At 36.5% G+C, this 19,546-nt stretch overlaps 1 protein-coding gene and 1 non-coding gene across 3 annotated transcripts in view; both read left to right on the forward strand.

Annotated features, from left to right (window-relative positions):
• Positions 1 to 19,546, forward strand: part of RAB3GAP2 (RAB3 GTPase activating non-catalytic protein subunit 2) — a 120,831-nt gene that overhangs the window by 67,863 nt on the left and 33,422 nt on the right. For both annotated transcript variants that reach the window (XM_031655598.1, XM_031655599.1), the window contains exons 10-21: positions 5,352 to 5,500; positions 6,368 to 6,447; positions 6,575 to 6,664; positions 8,354 to 8,493; positions 10,409 to 10,625; positions 11,143 to 11,286; positions 11,510 to 11,592; positions 11,886 to 11,950; positions 15,981 to 16,071; positions 17,685 to 17,812; positions 18,869 to 19,082; positions 19,447 to 19,544. In XM_031655598.1, the coding sequence (XP_031511458.1) occupies positions 5,352 to 5,500; positions 6,368 to 6,447; positions 6,575 to 6,664; positions 8,354 to 8,493; positions 10,409 to 10,625; positions 11,143 to 11,286; positions 11,510 to 11,592; positions 11,886 to 11,950; positions 15,981 to 16,071; positions 17,685 to 17,812; positions 18,869 to 19,082; positions 19,447 to 19,544 (1,499 nt within the window). The remainder of the gene's footprint in view (positions 1 to 5,351; positions 5,501 to 6,367; positions 6,448 to 6,574; positions 6,665 to 8,353; positions 8,494 to 10,408; positions 10,626 to 11,142; positions 11,287 to 11,509; positions 11,593 to 11,885; positions 11,951 to 15,980; positions 16,072 to 17,684; positions 17,813 to 18,868; positions 19,083 to 19,446; positions 19,545 to 19,546) is intronic.
• LOC116272187 lies at positions 1,151 to 1,281 on the forward strand. The gene has a single exon (XR_004180920.1). It is a non-coding gene; the product is annotated as a small nucleolar RNA SNORA36 family (small nucleolar RNA).

Genomic DNA, 19,546 nt, shown 5'->3' on the forward strand with positions numbered 1-19,546 from the left:
GATTCAGATCATCATAGGCATATATCTTTAAAGCCGGGCATGATAGCAAACACCTATAATCCCAGCACTTTGGGAGGCTAAGGTGGGTGGATCACATGAAGCCAGAAGTTCAAGATTACCCCGACCCACATAGCGAAACCCCGTCTCTACTAAAAATACAAAAATTAGCCAGATGTGGTGGTACATACCTGTATTCCCAGCTACTTAGGAGGCTGAGGCAGGAGAATTGCCTGAACCCGGGAGGTGGAGGTTGCAGTAAGCCAAGATCACACCACTGCACTCCAGCCTGGGTGACAGACTCTGTCTCAAGAAAAAAAACAAAAGAAAAATAAATGATAGCAGTTTTAATAAAGATTTAATTATGCCCTCAGCCACAGTATTGTACAGTTTTAAATCACTCACTATTTGACTAACTTTTCTACAGATAAATTTGGTCTAGATAATGACCATATAAATCAGTCTCTTAAAAATGTAACCTTGGTCAGGTGTGGTGGCTTGCATCTGTAATCCCAGCTACTCAGAAGGCTGAGGTAGGAGGATCTCTTGAGCCCAAGAGTTCAAGACCAACCTGGGCAACATAGCGAGACCCCATCACTTAAAAAAAAAAGTAACCTTTAAACTAGTAAAATGTAAATAAAAGCAGATTTCTTCTTGCAGCCACTATAAGAGAGCTTACTGTGTTAGGTATTGAGGGTATAAAGATGTAAAGACATGCTTCCCTGCTGTCTTAAAGTGTGAGTCTAGGAGTCTAGTTAGAAGAAATACATGAGAATGGCTGCAGTACTACAACATAATAATTGTAGCAGACAAGGGGACCAGCTGTAGTGGGAACAGAGGAGGAAACACTCATTGTTTCTCCAGTACACTATATACTTTTACCCCTAGATCTATGTGCATGTTGGCTAGAATGCCTCCTCTGTGTTTGTTCACTTGGTCAAGTTCTACTCATTCTATGAAAACTGGACATTGGGAGAGAAAAAGCAAGGAGAAAAGGAAGGAGTGTGACTCTAGAGAGGCTAACAAGATATCTGACACACAGGCTGTCTTTCTATTTACTGCGTAGCTCTTATATGGTATACTCTGTAATAAAAACCTATTGGTAAACATTTCAGTGTGTCTACTTTTTTGCTAGCATAAAAATGCTACAAAATTCCAAAGTGTTGAGTTCAGTTCAGGGTGGCTTCCCTGCTCTGTTAATTAAACTTTGGAACATTGAAACTGGCTAGGGAAAATGATTGGATAGAAAATGTTATTCTATTCATTTATCCCCAGCCTACAAAATGAAAAAAGGTACAGTAAACTTCATTGTATGTATATCTTTATGTAAAGGTCTGGTTAATTTATTCAACAAATAAATGAGTAGCTATTAATATTTGTGCTAGAAATACAAGATAGGACTCTACCCTGATAAAGCTTACATTTTGGTGATGGGGAGACAAACAATAAACTAAATAAATAAATATGATAATATCAGACTGTTAGTGAGCATCATGAAGAAAATAAGTAGAAGGTTATGATAGAGAATAAAGGAAGAGGGTGCTTTAGGTAGACTAGTGAGGAAAAGCCTCTCCAGGGACATGACATTCAGACTGAGACTTGAAGGATGAGAAGGAGCCAGCTATGGAAAGAGGTGTAGGAAGAGCATTCTAGGCAGAGGAGCATCAGGGATATAGGCCCGGGAGCCTTGAAGACCTGAGTGTTCAAGAAACAGAAAGGGGGTTGGTGTGACTTGACCATAAAGAGTGAGGGGAAAACAGGACAAGGTTAGGTTGGAGATGCAGACTAGGGTTAGATCACGTAGGGATAAGGAGATCCGATTTTATTCTAAATGCAATGGATGTCATTGATGGATTCTAAGTAGGGGGTTACATTTTAACATATCTCTGTTTGCTGGATAGAGAGATGCTTGTAGAAGAAAGCAAGGAGACCAGTTAGGAGTATATTGCAATAATTCATGCAAGAGAGAATGATGGATTTATGGTGGAGGCAGTCGAGTTGGAAGGAAGTAGACAGGTTTGAGATACACTTTGTACTTGCTCAGGGATGGTTTTGAGAAACAAGAGAAAGGAAAGCATTAAGGGTTTCTTAATTTTTAAGTTTGAGCAACAGGGTGGATGATGAGACTGTTTACTGAAATGAGAATAAGGAGAAGGAGAGGCATATAAAGAGTTATGTTTTTACAGGTTAACTTCTGACACAGTTAAACATTCAAGTAGAGGTATCAGGTGTATGAATTGGACATGAGAGTCTGAAGTTCAGGGAGGAAGCTGGGATTGTAGATATAAATTTGAGAGGGAGTGGTTTACTGTGGAATGTTTCGTAGAATTCAAGAAAAGAAGGTGGTCCATTGGATTTGACAACATGGGGTTATTTAGTGACTTTTGATATGAACAGTTACAGTAGAATGGTGAGGATGAAAGCCAAATTAATATAGGCTTAAGAATAAATATTTTCACCCCCTGCTCTCTAAAATCACAAACAAGGAGCATAAGAAGTAGATTCTCAGTATGTCCGTTTTTATGGAGTCCTGACCTCTTCCTGAAGCCTCATACTCATTTCTCCAGCTCCCTACTGAATAATTTCTACCTAGATATCAAACTTAACATATCCAAAATCGAATTCTTAATTTCCTCCTGCCAAACTTGCTCCTCCTTTTTTTTTTCTACATCATCTTTCTTCTGGTTGCTCCTTACTGTGACATACAAGGCCCAACTTTATCTGGCTTATGGTACCTCTGACACTGTCTCCTGTAGGGTACCCCTCCCCATTCATTGTGTTTCATCACACAGATCTCCTCTGTGTTCCTCAGACACAGCAAGCATATCCCTACTCTAGAGCATTTAGATTTACTGCTCCCTCTGCCTGGAAAACTTTAGCTAGTCACATGGCTTTCTCCCTCTCTTCACTCAGGTCTCTTAATATATCACGTTGTCAAAGAGGCCTTCTTTAGTCACTCTACTAGGCCTAGAAAATTATGCAATGAGTTTGACTTTATGGAAATTTATATTGAGAGGGACTTTGATGTCTTTCAAAGTGTGGAAAGACCTCAGATGCTCAGGGAAAACTCTTAATGACAAGGTAATAATAACTCCAGAAAAAAAAGAATGCACAGCCAAGGAAATGTAATTACAGTAAGTACTGTATCTCAGCAGTGAGTAATACTTATATCATTCCTAATAATAAAAACAGTGAATTTAATAAAGAAATGAGATACAAATATTTTGGAAGGATATAGGGAGAGAAAGAGAGATGTAAATAAGCCATACCACCTTAAATTAATGAAAAATAGTGCTAAAATCGGTGACTCGAAAGATAACAGCCCCCTAAATTCAGTACCAATGTGTAGCAATATAGAGGGCAGAAAAACACTTTAAATAATACTATAGGAATGTGGTCAGCAAAATGTAGACTGTGGGAAATTAGTCTCAAACAGGCTTGTTTCTTCAACAAATAGATTTCAAAGGATTGAGGATGGGAAGGAGGGGTTGAGGAGGTCAGAAGGATTTTGGACCAAACTCTATGTCCATTTGTTTGGGGTCCTTACTTTGAAACCCAGAGGTATTGTTTTTCTTAGCAATGATTAGCTATTTTGCTTCAAGAGCAGAGAATGCAGAAAATTTAGGTCAACTAAGGTTAAGATTTAGCCGGGGGAGTATGTGTGTAGGGGGAGACGAGTGTAGAGAGGTTGTGGATATTTGCAAGAAAGTGATGATGATGGAACTCAAATCTAAGCTGGATAAAAAGGGAAGTGATCCCAAGAGGTACTTGATAAATAGTGGAAAAAATAGTAGGATTAATTAATTTAAACTCAAAATTATGAAATTACTGCAGGGAGTTTCTGGAGTAATTGAGATGGAAAGCTAGGAGATGGTGGTCTAGGTGCGGTACGCTTGAAATCATAGTTACAAAGAATCTACAGTTGCTGATGACCAGATCTAAAGTGTGACATCGAAAATGGATTATTTAAGTTATAGGAAGGAAAACATCATTGGTAGCAAGGATGGAAAGGACTGATCAACCATTTCCTTACCATAAATTAGAATCCTTTAAAAAAATTGCATATCTATTGCAAAATTGTCCTCTGGATTATCTTGTAGCAATTTATACTCCTGTGTATATCGCATGGGAGTTTGAAAAGAAGCTATTTTAAAACTTAAATTTCAATTTATATGCCATACAATTTGCCCTTTGATCGTGTTCTGGTGGAGTCAGGCAAAACTTATGAAAATTTTGTAATATAGTGAAAACATTTTGTATACTGAATCATGGATTCATTCATGACTATGAGACAGGTGTTCTGATATTTTATAATAGTCCAGGAGGTGGGAGGGGAATTTAAAAAATAGTCCAAGGATTTGTTTGATCACTTTAATTCCTATAAATCCAGTGAATGGTTTCCTTATGAACTCACTCAAAGAATTTCCTTTCCTAGGACACATTTTAAGGACAAATGCATTTTTTGACAGTTTTCAGGCAAAGGGGAGGCAATACATGTATATGAAAATTAGTAAGGTCAGGCACAGCAGCACATGCCTATATTGGCGGGGCACAGTGGCTCACACTAGGAATCCCAACACTTTGGGAGGCTGAGGCTGGAGGATCACCTGAGGTCAAGAGTTTGAGACCAGCCTAGCCAATATGGTGAAACTTCATACCAACTAAAAATACAAAAATTAGCTGGGCATGGTGGTGCATGTCTGTAATCCCAGCTATTCGGGGAGGCTGAGGTAAGAGAATCTCAAAAAGAGAGAGAAAAAAAAGGTGAATTGATATTTGGGGATAAAAGTGGACTGTGTACTTCTGGTACCTCTGAGTTTCGTATCTGTTCAAAAAATTAAATTTTGTTTTTATGATATTCTATACGTTATAGAAATTGTAGATGGAAATTTTAATATTTAATTTTTTTTGAGATGGGATCTCACCCTGTTGCCCAGGCTGGAGTGCAGTTGGAGCGATTGCAGCTCACTGCAACCTCCACCTCCCAGGTTCAAGCAATTCTCCTGCCCCAGCCTCCCAAGTAGCTAAGATTACAGGCACCCACCACCACGCCTGGCTAATTTTTGTATGTTTAGTAGAGGTGGGGTTTCACCATGTTGACCAGGCTGATTTCAAACTCTTGACCTCAAGTGATCCACCTGCCTTGGCCTCCCGAGTGCTGGGATTACAGGAGTGAGCCACTGTACCCAGCAGAATATTTTCTGATGTTGATTTTGTAGCTTTTAAAATGACTTTTGTTTATTAAATAAAATGAAACATTTAGCATCTTAGAATGGAACTGAAGTAAAAATGTAATGACCAAAATAACATTGTACATTCAAGTCACGTGTTTGTTTGTTTGTTTTTATCATTAGGTATTATGACTCTGTCCCCCTTTGATCAAATGAAGACTGCCTCCAATATAGGTGGATTTAATGCAGCAATTAAAAATAGTCCACCTGCCATGTCTCAGTATATCACTGTAGGGTCCAATCCATTTACTGGCTTCTTCTATGCTTTAGAGGTATGAGTTTTATCAATGATCATGAGTAAGGCCGCTCTTGATTTTACAATTTGTCTACAAATTGGATGTGGTAACTTGCTTAGCCTTAGAAGATTAAGCAGTTTACATTTCTAAATTTCAATTGAAACTAAAATTAATCTCAACTAGCTTTCTTCTAAATTCTTTACATTAACTGAAAAGGTACTACCATCAGTGTAAAAGAAAATTCTTTGTTTCTGAAGCCCTGAATTATTTGATAGCTGAGATGTCTTTAAATATTGGTGCAATAGTCAGATGCTCAGACTTGTTAATGATGTCAGCCCACCAGGGATTTCAGTAAATGAGAAATTGTAAAGACAGAACAAGCTGCCAACTATACTTGTTATAAGTGGTGAAAATTGCTTCCTAAAATAGGGGAGAGTTGAGTGTTAGATTTGGCAGCTCTTGTTTCTCACTTAAAAAGCATGCTTCTCAGAATTGTCCAAAATATCTTTTTACTTTTATAAAAATGTGTGTGTATATGTGTGTGCATTTATATGTAAAAAGAGAGAAAAGAGCCAGTTATGTATAGATGTGAAATCCATAGTCCAGCTAGAATAATGTAATCTTAATATCCTAGTTTAAAATTTATTTTAATGAAATTACAATTTAAAGAGGGAAATTTTAATGGTAAAATACACTAATTGTGATTTTATTTTTAAACTATAGAGTTAAAACTATTTTTTATATTGCTCCTAAAATAAACTTTTTACTGTACTCTGAAAGAAGCTGAGTTGCTAGTCCAGCCTTTACAACTTTTGGAAGCATTTTAAAGTAAGCTTTATTTAGAAAGTATGTTTGTTCTTTGTAAGCTGCTAAGTTTTCTCTTTCAAATGTTCTGTTTTTCAGGGAAGCACACAACCATTATTATCCCATGTTGCACTAGCAGTTGCAAGTAAACTCACTTCTGCTTTATTTAATGCTGCCAGGTAATTACTTAACAATTAAATAAAAAATATCTCATTTGTATCTAGCTTGCTTTTAACTTATAATTTGATAGTCTGCACTTTAAAACCCTGAAAGCTCAATTTTATTCTAAGTTTTCTTTCTTTTCAGTGGTTGGCTTGGTTGGAAGAGTAAGCACGAAGAAGAAGCTGTCCAAAAGCAAAAGCCGAAGGTTGAGCCAGCTACCCCATTAGCTGTAAGGCAAGTCTGTCATGCTTCCCAAATTTTAGTCCTTTTAGAAAGGTACTGTTAAATGTGTGGTTTTTCTGTGTGCTTGGTTGATTTGCTGATCTCGTAAGTCTTTGGAACTTCTGAAAGCCATTGCAGTGGAATTTTTTTCCCCACTAGAATGTAAAACTCCATGTGAAGAGTGATTCTTACCTGTTTGATTCACAGCTCTATCCTTGTTATATACTAGGTATTCAAGATGTATTTCTTGAGTGTGCTTTTTAACAAATAAACTTAGCTTGGTCTAATGTAGGAGAATTAGTTTAGTGATAACTGTTGCATTTCTTTTAAAGTTTAGATAGTTTGTTACTAAGTTGTGTAAACTTTTTAAAAAATGTAATCCTAGTAGATTACGGTGGCTCACGTCTGTAATCCTAGCACTTTGGGAGGCCCAGGCGGGCAGATCTCTTGAGGTCAGGAGTTTGACACCAGCCTGCTCAACATGGTGAAACCTCGTCTCTACTAAAAATACAAAAATTAGTTAGGCATGATGGCACGTGCCTGTAATCCCAGCTACCCAGGAGGCCGAGGCAGGAGAATCGCTCAAACCCGGGAGGCAGAGGTTGCAGTGAGCCGAGATTACACCATTGCACTCCAGCCTGGGAGACAAGAGCGAAAAACTCCATCTCAAAAAAAAAAAAAAAAAGTAAAAGCAGGAGTCCTGTATTCAGGCACACTTTAGACAGACTCCTGGCCTGTGCTTCCTTGTTTACTTCAGTAGTGCTTTAGAATGTGTTAGTGTATTTGTGAGATTTTTTTTTGGTGGAGGGAGCATGATTTTTTTTTTTTTCCATTATTATTTTTTAGACAGAAGCATTTTTTCTAATGTTTGGTTTTGTTTAAAAATCATTTTTTATTACCTAATATAAAGTACCACCATGAAGGGAAATAGAACACCTCCTCTTTATAGATGTTCTTCACCTAAAGAGAGCCAACTAATTATTAAAATTTATCAAAGTATATCTTCTAAGTTTTTTTTTTTCATCTTTTTAAAAAATACATTGTAACATACCACGTTTCCTAATATCAAGAGTCAAGAAATTAGCCAAATGGCCCTGTGCATCTCAAATAGATGTAACAAAGACTGAGCACCTTTGTTTCAGGGACTTTTCTCTAAGTGAGCTTTCCTAGCTCTCTTTTAGTACCTTTTTACTTTTATTTTACTCACAATTCTAATGAGGTTGATTATAGACCAACAGCAGTTTAGAGATAACTATTTAGAAAAAGGAAGGTTTTTGCTTCGGGCAGATTGGTATCAGCAGGATGTGATATCTTCCAAAAAAGAGAAAGATTAAGAAGAAGAACTTAAAATAGACAAAAGATGCCTGTGTGGGAGTAAATTCTAAAATTTAGTTGACGGTGAGGACTTTGTTTCCTGTGACATGCCTTTTAATCAAATATCGTTATACTTTATATTCTCTAAAGTAATAGGATTGTGAGTATCTATTGAAAACCTACATAAGACTGTGGTTTTATTTCTTTTATGTATTTTGTATTACAAATGTCAGTTGTGAATAATAAATTAACTATTATTCCAGGCAAAATTCATATTTCTTTATATAAAAACAGATTCAGCCTATTTCATTTATGCATTTCATTATTCTGTTATATGTTTCTGAATTGGAATGTGATTTGAGCTTTTTATTTTCTTTTAAATATCAGATTTGGACTTCCAGATTCTAGACGCCATGGTGAAAGCATATGTCTGTCTCCGTGTAACACACTGGCAGCAGTAACAGATGATTTCGGCAGAGTTATTTTATTGGATGTAGCTAGAGGAATTGCAATACGCATGTGGAAAGGTACTTCTTACAAAAATCCAGAAAAACAATTAATTCACTTTTTACCCCGATAGTTGAGCAATGTTGTCATGCTTCAGCTTCTGGTTGATAACTGTTTAATTCTTTATGTTTATATTTTCTTTTTTTGACATGAACTCAGATCAGCAACCACTTGATCCAGTAGTCAGCTGATACATCTTTTAGGTTTGATCATGTTTAACCTTTATCTTATGTACTTTCTTTCAATTCTCACTGTTAGTATAAATTTCTGAGTTCAGTTTCTTGCCCCTGCTACATCTATTCCCCTTCACAAAGCCATTCTTGAGCCAAATGTTCTCCCCAAATCTGTAATGCCAAGTCTTTCAGATTTAAGATCTTCACTAACTTGACTTTTATATCCATATGCTTGGGTCAATCCACCTGATGTGTCAATAAGTATGTCACTTAGGAGTTTCATTCAGCTATTAGTAACAGACCCGAGTAACAGACCACAGTATCTTCAGGAACCCAGTCTTCTTCCTTGTAGCTTCCCCACTCAAGGTTCTCATAGACAGCCCTCTTACCTGCATTCTGGGAAGGAAGCAGAAAGGAAGAAGGCTTCTCCTGGCAACTGAGTCAATCTACTTTGAAGATATTCCCCCAAAGTCCCTTCAACCATTATCTACATTAGTCAGAACTTAGTGACATGGCCTCATCTAACTATAAGGGAGACTTGAAAATATCTTTTAACTAGGCACATTGTGAATAATATCTCCCTGACAAAGAAAGCATGATTACATTATTTAGAATCATCTGGAATAGTAACATGTCAGCATAGACCACAATTTATGGCGCCATCTTGTCTGTCCTTTAAAATGTGAGGAATAATGGATTGAGGTCATTAAATTACTCTGGACCAGACTGAAGCCACTATCACCTTCTTGCCAAAGAACTCCTGCAGTGACAGACAGAGGCAGTCTTTACCTACTACATGTCTAACTATCTGTAGAAATAGTTTTAGTACTGCAGATACGTCATTTCTCCTTGGTGTTTGTCTCCTGAAACAATATCAAAGGTATGTTCTCAGCAAGACTTCTAAAATACAGAAGACAAAGCTGTACTGACTGCTCCAAATCCACTATAGCAATCTTATTCCTTGCATCATTGCCTGCCTTTCTGCAGCTGGTACAGCCAGTTTTCCTTTCCATTGTATCCTTGGAAAGAAGGATTAATTGCCTATGTGAGGGACCACCCTAAAATAGAAAACAGCGTCAGCTACTTCTCCCATGCAAGAGCTTCCTCCCATCACCCTGTAACCCATATTTTCTATCTGCATGTCGCCAAAAGGCTTGGATGGGAAGGGAAGGGAATGACAGCAGGAAGGGTAATCAGGTGGCTTCAATTATGTCTATAATCTTTTTTCTTATTTTTTGAGGGAGTTTCACTCTTGTTGTCCAGGCTAGAGTTCAGTGGCACGATCTCGGCTCACTGCAACCTCCATCTCCCGGGTTCAAGCGATTCTCCTGCCTCAGCCTCCCAAGTAGCTGGGATTACAGGCATGTGCCACCACATCCACCTAATTTTTTGTACTTAGTAGAGACAGGGTTTCACCATGTTGGTCAGGCTGGTCTCGAACTCCTGACCTCAGGTTATCCACCTGCCTCAGCTTCCCAAAGTGCTGGAATTACAGGCGTGAGCCACTGTGCCCAGCCAATATTTTCATTTTAAAGAGAAAAAGTGATCAGAAGTAAATATAGCAAAATACTAAGATTTGATAAGGCTTGGTGATAAACTGGTTATTATTTATTATCATTTTTTATTTAAGATATTCCATAATAAAAATATACTTTCATAGCTTTTCTTACCCCACCCCCACCCCCACTATTCCAGAGTACTTCAGGTGGCTACTATGGAACCTAGACTAAGTAATTAACTTCCCTTTCCCTCTGTCTCTAAGGGTACCGCGATGCACAAATTGGATGGATTCAAATTGTAGAGGATCTTCATGAAAGAATACCAGAAAAGGCGGATTTTTCCCCCTTTGGAAATACTCAGGGTCCAAGTCGAGTAGCTCAATTCCTTGTGATCTATGCACCAAGAAGGGGAATTTTAGAAGTGTGGAGCACACAGCAGGGACCTAGAGTAGGAGCTTTCAATGTGGGGAAGCACTGCAGGTAAGCTGCAAATGCTGGCATTGTGCTGGTTACAAAATGAAATATAGGAATGCTTTTATTAAAATAAAGCTTTTACTAAAGCTGCTTATTAGATTACAAGTTTGAGAATTACAGTATTCTTTATTGTGGTTTTTCCTGTGAGTGTCTGATATATACTTAAGTATTTAATAACCAAAAAAAATTGAAAATGCCATGATACACTGCTGAATTAAAGTTAGCTTGTTGCTGATGTTTGTCCCTTATGTATGCTGTGAAGACTCAAAAGGAAAGGTTCCTTCAGCTTGCCCTAGTCATAAGTGAGGTGAATGCTTTTTTTGCCATTGAAACATGGGCCTGATTGTGTTCAACAAGGCAGAACTCTGCTAGCTTTACTTATGTATTTGCTATCAGTATTTAGTTGCCTTATTAATGCCCCTAAATTGATAATAATGTTGGGTTTCCTAGCTATAATAAAAGCACCTTTTGGCATTTCTCCTTGTTCTAATGTTTTTACCATATTGGGATGTGATTTCTTTAGGCTGCTGTATCCTGGCTATAAAATAATGGGCTTAAATAATGTTACCAGTCAGAGTTGGCAGCCACAGACTTATCAGATCTGTCTTGTTGATCCAGTGTCCGGAAGTGTGAAAACAGTGAATGTTCCCTTCCATTTAGCACTGAGGTAAGGTGTATCCGGTGTTGCTGACTGACGCTCTTCTGCTAACTTTTCCTAGTTCCTAGGTTTGTTGTACTCTCTTTTGTTGTTGCTGTTTTGTTGTTTCCTTTGTCTTTAGACTGATATCTTTAAATAGAAAAAATTTAAAGAAAAAAAAGTTGGAGTGTGTCAGAATTAGAAAGAAAATAATTTCACATTCTGTAGTAATTTGTTATATTTATTGATTTAGCGATAAGAAGAGTGAACGAGCCAAGGATATGCACCTAGTGAAGAAACTAGCAGCCTTACTGAAAACAAAATCTCCCAATCTTGGTAGGTATTCTCTCATACAAATAATAAAGCATATTGTTCTATCATCTTTTAAATCAATAAACTATTCTGAATGGAGCAATCAAAATGATGCATGGGTGAGCTTATTGGAATTGCTCTGTAAGGCTGAAGTGTGCCATCTAGAGGGTGTTATAATTCATAACAGGAAAACATTAATGTGAGAGAACCCAAAAACCCTTTAGACTCAACTGGTAGTACAGATATGTTCATTTTCTTTCAGAATAATGTTTCACTGTTATAAAAATTAAAATTTTATTTTAATTTTTTCTTTATAGATTTGGTTGAAACAGAAATAAAGGAATTAATTCTTGATATTAAATACCCTGCAACCAAAAAACAAGTAAGTATATATAATACACGAAGTTTTCTGCTAGTAGCTATAATACAGCCTTGTTAAGAAAATCTTTGTTTTCCTATTTCCCCCAAACATGACAGGCTGAAGTCTTCTTTTCACATTTTTATTGTTTATCCCTTTCTGTATTTTCATGTGGAAGTTCCTGTTGTCTCTTTTTAAAAAAAAAAAAAAAAAATTAATATTCATGCCTGTAATCCCAGCACTTTGGGAGGCTGAGGCGGGTGGATCACGAGGTCAGTAGTTCGAAACCAGCTGGTCAACATGGTGAAACCCCGTCTCTACTAAAAATACAAAAAAATTAGCTGGGTGTGTTGGCGGGTGCCTGTAATCCCAGCTAGTCAGGAGGCTGAGGCAGGAGAATCGTTTGAATCTGGAAGGCCGAGGTTGCAGTGAGCTGAGATCGCACTGTTGTACTCCAGCCTGGGCAACAGGGCAAGACTCCGTCTCAAAAAAAAAAAAAAAAAAAAAATTAGTGTTACTATACATCTGAGTGTGTTTTATATACACACGTAAACATCCCTACATTATATATATTACGTATATAATATATATGTAATAGTAAATATGTGTGTATGACCACCTACCTTAGGAAATACAATCTTACCAGGAACTCTAAAGAGCCCTGAGTGTCCCCCCTCAGTCCCATTCCCTCCTCCCATCCTTAAGGTAACCATAATTTAGAATTTTGTGGTTCTTTTCTTTTTCTTTGCTTTATAGTTACATCATTCCTGTGTGACTCCTTTGAAACCTGTTGATGCATTTCGTGTCTTTTCAAACTTTACATAAATGGAGTCGTGCCCTATGTCTTCGGTGACTTTAGTTTTTCCTTCCGGATTATGTTTCTGTGTCATTCATATTGGTGTATGTAGCTATAGTTATAATTGATTCATTTACTATGCCATACAAATTCCGCTCACTGACTAGAATTTATTTACACTCCTGTCAGTGAATGGTTAGGTTGTTTCCAGATTTTTGACATTACAAACAATGATGCTGTGCTTATCCATGTACATATTTCCTCATTCACATATGCAAGAGTTTTTCTGGCATTTATACCTAAGAGTGGAATTGCTAGGGTGTGAACTTCTTCAGCTGTACTAGTTGATGGCAAATTGCTTCTCAAAATAGTTGTACTAATTTATATTCCCACTTGTTCTGTATGAGTCCCTGTTACTCCACAGCCTCAGCATTCCATGGTATTGCCAGACCTTTACTTTTTGCCAGGCTCGTGGTTATAATATGGCCACCATTGGTGATTTCTTTTACTCCCACTCTTCCTATCCAAACGCCTCATAATGCTATTCAAGTCCTAACTCCATAAATTCTTACATAATGCTTCGATCCCCATGGATAACTCTGAACTCCTACTCTACTTTCAATCAAAACTGGATAGTTAATGACTACTTATTTTCTGATTATTTCGTGTATGTTAATCATAGCTCTCCCAACTTTTTTTTTTTAGGTCTTATAAGCTCCTTCAAGTAGGAACTTTACCAAATACTTGATTTTTATAATTCACAGCATCTAAAATAATGCTAACTGTGAAACTGTAAAAAAAACTGTATCACAGGTTTTTTCTTTTCTCTTACACAGTCACTCAACACTTCTGCCACTAGATGTAGGGTTTTTTTTTTTCCCCACACACCAGTGAATTTCTTTGGCAGATTCTCCAGCTAACACCAGCTGGTTATTCTCTAATTCAGTTCAATTCTGACACCATCTACCTGGAGATAGCATGAGATCATCAGCACAGGTTAAGAGCTCTGTCCCGCAAGACTTCTACCTGCTTCAGATACCAGTCACAAGTAGTTGGTCATCAGCTATATTTCTGACTGACTGGCTATAAATTAGGGTTAGTATGACCCCCTCTTTGCAGGTGATAAATTTGCTAGACCAGCTCACAGAACTCAGGGAAACATTTTACTTGAACGTTTACCCATTTATTACAGAGGATATTACAGAGGGTAGAGATGAACAGCCAGGTGGAAGAGATGCATAGAGTAAATCATATGGGAAGAGTTGCAGAGCTTCCATTCCCTCTCCTGGCAAGCCACCATTCAGGAAACTCTACGTGTTCAGCTATCCAGAAGCTCTTCCAACCCTTATCCTTTTGGGTGTTGTTGGAAGCTTCATTATATAAGCATGATTGATTACATCATTGGCCATTGGTGATCAACTCAGTCTTCAGCCCCTCTTGGCTCCCCAGAGGTCAGGGGTTGGGCTAAAAGTTCCAATCCTCAAATACATGGTTGGTTCCACTGGTAACCAACCCCTTATTATGAAGCTTTGCAGGAGCCTGCCATGAGTGGCCTCATTAGAAGAAAAGATGCTCCTATCACCTAGGAAATTACAGAGGTCCTAGAATCTCCTCATCAGAAACTGGGGGTCAAAGACCAAATGTTAGAACAAAATGTTCTCCTAACACCTCTGTCTACAAAGGGATTAAGAGCTCTGACTGATGAACTAGGGCAGAGACTAAACATTGGAACAAAAGAAACTCCTAGCACCCCCATTGTTCAGGAAATTATAGGAACTCTGTGTCAGGTACTGGGGCCATAGACCAATGTGTATATTTCTTATTATTTTATAGCTACATACATGGGAGAATTTAGTGAATAGTGATACGTGGGAGAACTTAGTGCAGAGTGATTCTGCTGCAGTCCACTTTTAAAACACTTTTTATTGTGTTATTGTAGAACAGAAAAACCTTTGTGACTTTCAATTGTGTTTTCCATTCTACTGACAATGCTAATTGGCTCTCATTTTCCTTAGGGCAAAGTCTCCATTATTAGAGATGACATAATGATGACAAAGTGGGCATCTAGAGAGGCAGTTTGAGAAATCTGTAGTAGAAAGGGTCATAACCCACACAGTTCTTCTCATTTTGATGCCATCTTTCTTCTTATCTTAAATCACAGAACAACAAAATTGGGAAACTAGCATAATGCAAAATGTCTTCTTGATTTTCTTTTTTTTAAATAATACTTCTGAATCATGTATGAAGCTGTGAATTTTATAAAAAATACTAGAAAACCCAATAACAAAAGTTATATCTTGGAGGACTGACTAAAGGGAGGGAAGAAACCAGTTTAGGCTTTGGGAGACTGAATAATGGGAAAGAAAGTAAGCTAGCTGCTAGCCTGTGTAATCACAGGCAGAACAGGAGCAGGTTACACTTGTCCTGGGTTCTTGCCTCTTATAGTCACTTTCTTTATTGCTTCCTGGTAGTTGCTTCATTATAGGCCTGAGCAACATCTTGAGCCACCCTCTAAGCCCATTTCTCCTCCACAAACACACAGAAGTTTTGTGTTGATTGGATATTTGTCTTACCCTACATTCTCAGCCTACTTTTTAAACTATGTAATCTCATTAATTGAAACCCAATTTAATGTGATAATATGAAAGGATAAATATGACCTTTAACTGCTATGTCTGACTCATTGATGTTTCCGATAGTTGCTACTTTAGGCATGAAGAGATATTCTGGGATTGGTTATAAAGAATCTTAAATATCTATGGGGGTAGGGAGAGGGAGGTAGGGAAGGGTGGTTACTATATCTATCTAGCAGGGCCTATAGATTCTGCCTGCCATGCACAAATGCAGTTATTAAGCTATAACTAAGTTATTAGCAGCTTTTGTTATTGACATGACAATAACCACTGCTTTTCATTTATTCCTAGATAGCATAGGCATATTCAAACACTTCTTATTGGTAAATAGCTTTATCTTTGTTTCTGTTTTGATTGGGCTATTCTGTTAAGTAGCAGTTGCCTTCTAGTTGTTTTATTCTCAGCCTGGATTTTTGTCATTTATATCATATTTGGCATGACATAAAGTTGATTGAATATTACTTAACAGTGCAACTTGAGATTTAAGATACGTACACTAAAACATCTTAAATATAGAGCTTCTCTTTGAAATTTGGGGTAGTAAAAGTTTGGGCATAAATATAAGATTTAAAAAATAAAATCATTGCCTTATAATTACTAGAACTGTTCAATATCTTTTTTCTAGGCTTTGGAAAGCATTTTGGCAAGTGAACGTTTACCATTTTCTTGCCTTAGAAACATCACTCAGACTTTAATGGACACTTTGAAAAATCAAGGTAATAGGGTTTGTACTGATTGGAGGTTACGTTCTTAACTCAAATTTTGTAACTGATTATAGAAAGTTATTGACTTTGTGATACCATCATGTTACTTTAATGTGGAAATAATATGTATATAAGAAATTAAGAATCTTATTTATTCCCTATTTAATATATGCAGTTGATCTTCATCTAAACTGTCTTTGAATGTATTGAGTGTTTGTTATTGGGAAGTTGTTTTTAATTGTGAGGAAAGAGGTCAGGATAGAATGATAAGTGGTTATTCTGATATAGCTGTAGAACATTAAGGAAAGCATTGGAATGAAGAAGTTATCTGGTGGTATGGGAAAACAACCAAGCTCTCTCGCTGCCATTGTCTTTTCTTTAGCTTCACAAGAGGAGACAAATTTCTTTAGGGGGGCACATAATGTCATTTTGACCAAGATAATAATAAAACATATTTGTACTTTGTATTAATGTTTTATTAGTGTATCACTTTCCCATCAGTTTCCCTCATGAACAGAGTTAAGGACGTCCAAAATCACAGACGACAATCAGATTATTTTTTCTGGTCATTTTTTGATGTTCAAAATTTGTACTATCACATTGTTCTTTAAAATCAGTCAGCCCGTCAAAATGTATTTGTCTGAAAAAGGATTACACTTGAAACTGTGGGGTTGTAACACCATATTCCATCCAACTGAACTAGTAAAAATTTACTTTATTCTGAATTCCTAACATCAGTTAAATTGTAGTGTGCAGTGGACTGGTGTCATCTAGTTGTGACTTTTGTTTGTCATATTAATTATGTAAAACCAACTTTGTGTTTTAATTATGTGTAAGCCAGGTTAAAGTGGCTTAATAAACAAATTATAATTTGTTCTTTCAGGGCTTCAAACATGCTAATTTTGAGACTCTTTTTCAACCTTTTTTTTTTAACAGATACATGAAACTGACATTGGCAAATAGTGAACTCCTTTAGTGTATACCACTTGTCAGAAATAAATACCTCTTTTAAAAAGCATGGTATACTTATAAAGCCCTCCCACCCCTCAAGGCATTAACAAAATCCCAAAATTTATTAAATGAAAAGTTATCTTTCACTGACCTGGTAGTAAACCAAACACCATTGTTGGAGTTCTATAAAATCATCAGTTTCAAGTTCTACATAAAAATAAGATTCCTAAAATCTAATTATTTTGTATGGTCAGTTTTATTAAGGCTATAAGAACTTGAACAATATTCCATGATACTGTATTTCAAATAAGATTTTTGGGGGATTATCATTGTTTCCCTTTTTAAAGAATAAATATTTGTTTTATATTAGATATAAATATTCATACAGTATTCCAGATAATTTCTTTAAATTTTAAGTATTAGATGAAGATATTTCCACTTTCTTTTTTATCGCCCTACTTTTAGAGCATCTTATTTTATTTAAAAATTAGACATTTTGTCATGACAGAAAAATTATTTTTGCTTTCAAAATCTGATATAGCTTAAGCATCTCAATATTTAATACATCAGAGCATCAGGGAATTATGTAATGTTGAGAGATTTAATGAAAGAAAAGCCTGTTTATGAGTCTGTTAAATATATCTCTTATATATACTTTTCCTTCTGCCTTTTAGAACTTGAGTCGGTTGATGAAGGATTGCTACAGTTTTGTGCCAATAAACTAAAATTGCTGCAACTCTATGAGTCGGTCAGTCAACTAAATTCCCTTGATTTTCATTTAGACACACCGTTCTCTGATAATGTGAGTAATCCCACATTTTATATTATATAAAATAATCTATCTGGTTGCTTTTACTTTTTAAAATCAGTAGTAACAAAGTAGAAAATTAAGAATTTTTTTAAAGCTTTAAAGGTATATTTTGTTTACCAAGCCCCCTGCTAGCTCTCTGTGCCTTGCTGCTAAATTTATATTATTTACACAAGTGCTGAGATTATAGGCATAAACCACTATGCCCAGCCACAATATGTTTTTGTACATATAGTATATAAAAATAGTTTGAAAGCCTAACAGGTTGTATCCCTGAGAGCCACATACAGGACTTATATGTGGATACAATGAGAATTGTTTTTCTATGTTTTATTTTATAGTGTTTACGCTGGTTAATAATTAAGCATTTAAATTCAAATATTTAGTTTCCTCAGAATGGTAAGAGTTGCATTTGACACCCTTTTAAATTTTTTTCTGATTATACAGTAAAACATGTTTATTAAAATTCTAGCATTTGCCAGGGCATAGTGGCTTGCACCTGTAATCCCAACACTTTGGGAAGCTGAGGTGTGAGGATCACTTGGGCCCAGGAGTTCGAGACCAGCCTGGGCAACATAGTGGGGCCCTGTGTCTACAAAAAAAACTTTTTAAATTAGCTGGAGGTGGTGGTGCACACTACTCAGTGGCTCTCAGCCACTCAGCTACTCAGGTGGCTGAGGCAGGAGGATTGCTTGAACCCAAGAAGTCAAGGCTGCTGTGAACCATGATCGTGCCAAGGTACTCTAACCTGGGTAACAAAGTGAGACCCTGTCTCGAAAAAAAAAAAAAATGCTAACATTCTAGAAGATAATAAAGTACCCTCAAGAAATATGCTAAAATGGTACTTTTAGTAGTATGTAGTGTTCAAGATTATAGTTTATTTAAATAAACTCCTACTCATGAAATGTGACTTGTAAGCAAAGTTTTAAGCAGAATACATGATAGCTATTATATTAATTAAAAAGTCAACTTTTGCTTACAATCTTGAATTTCAGTTCAGATAATGTGGTTGATAGATGTGGAATGTTGTTTTTGTTTTCTATTTTAAAGGACTTGGCTGTGTTACTAAGGCTTGATGAAAAAGAACTACTTAAGCTCCAGGCATTACTGGAGAAGTATAAGCAAGAGAACACCAGGACAAATGTTCGATTTTCTGATGATAAAGATGGTGTGTTGCCTGTAAAAACATTCTTGGAATATTTAGAATATGAAAAGGATGTGCTCAATGTAAAGAAGATAAGTGAAGAGGAGTATGTGGCTTTAGGTAGGTAAAATAATACACTGGTCTTTTTATCCGTCTTCTTTTAGAAGAAAACATGATAGGAACATATAGCATCTCAGGAGATTCTGTTTGTTTTGAAATTTAAATAATGAAAGTATTTAATGTACTGTATTTTTTGGCCAACAAAAGACACTCTGGTCGATAGGTTGTTTTAATAAGTATACTAAAGAGACAATATTAGATCATGATTTGCTTTCTGCTTTAATAAATCAAGCAAATTGAACCATTAATTTCTCTTCCTTCATAATGTTTTGTTTCTCTGGAATTCCAGATTGTGATTCAATAAGATTGTTAGTCCAAATGGTAAGTAGTCATTGATTAATGTGCTTTGTTTTTGTTCTACCAGGTAGTTTCTTTTTTTGGAAGTGTTTGCATGGAGAAAGCTCCACTGAGGATATGTGTCACACTTTGGAGTCGGCTGGACTTAGCCCTCAGCTGTTGTTGGT

Source organism: Papio anubis, chromosome 1 (genome assembly GCF_008728515.1).
Source record: "Papio anubis isolate 15944 chromosome 1, Panubis1.0, whole genome shotgun sequence".
NCBI classification, from domain to species: domain Eukaryota; kingdom Metazoa; phylum Chordata; class Mammalia; order Primates; family Cercopithecidae; genus Papio; species Papio anubis.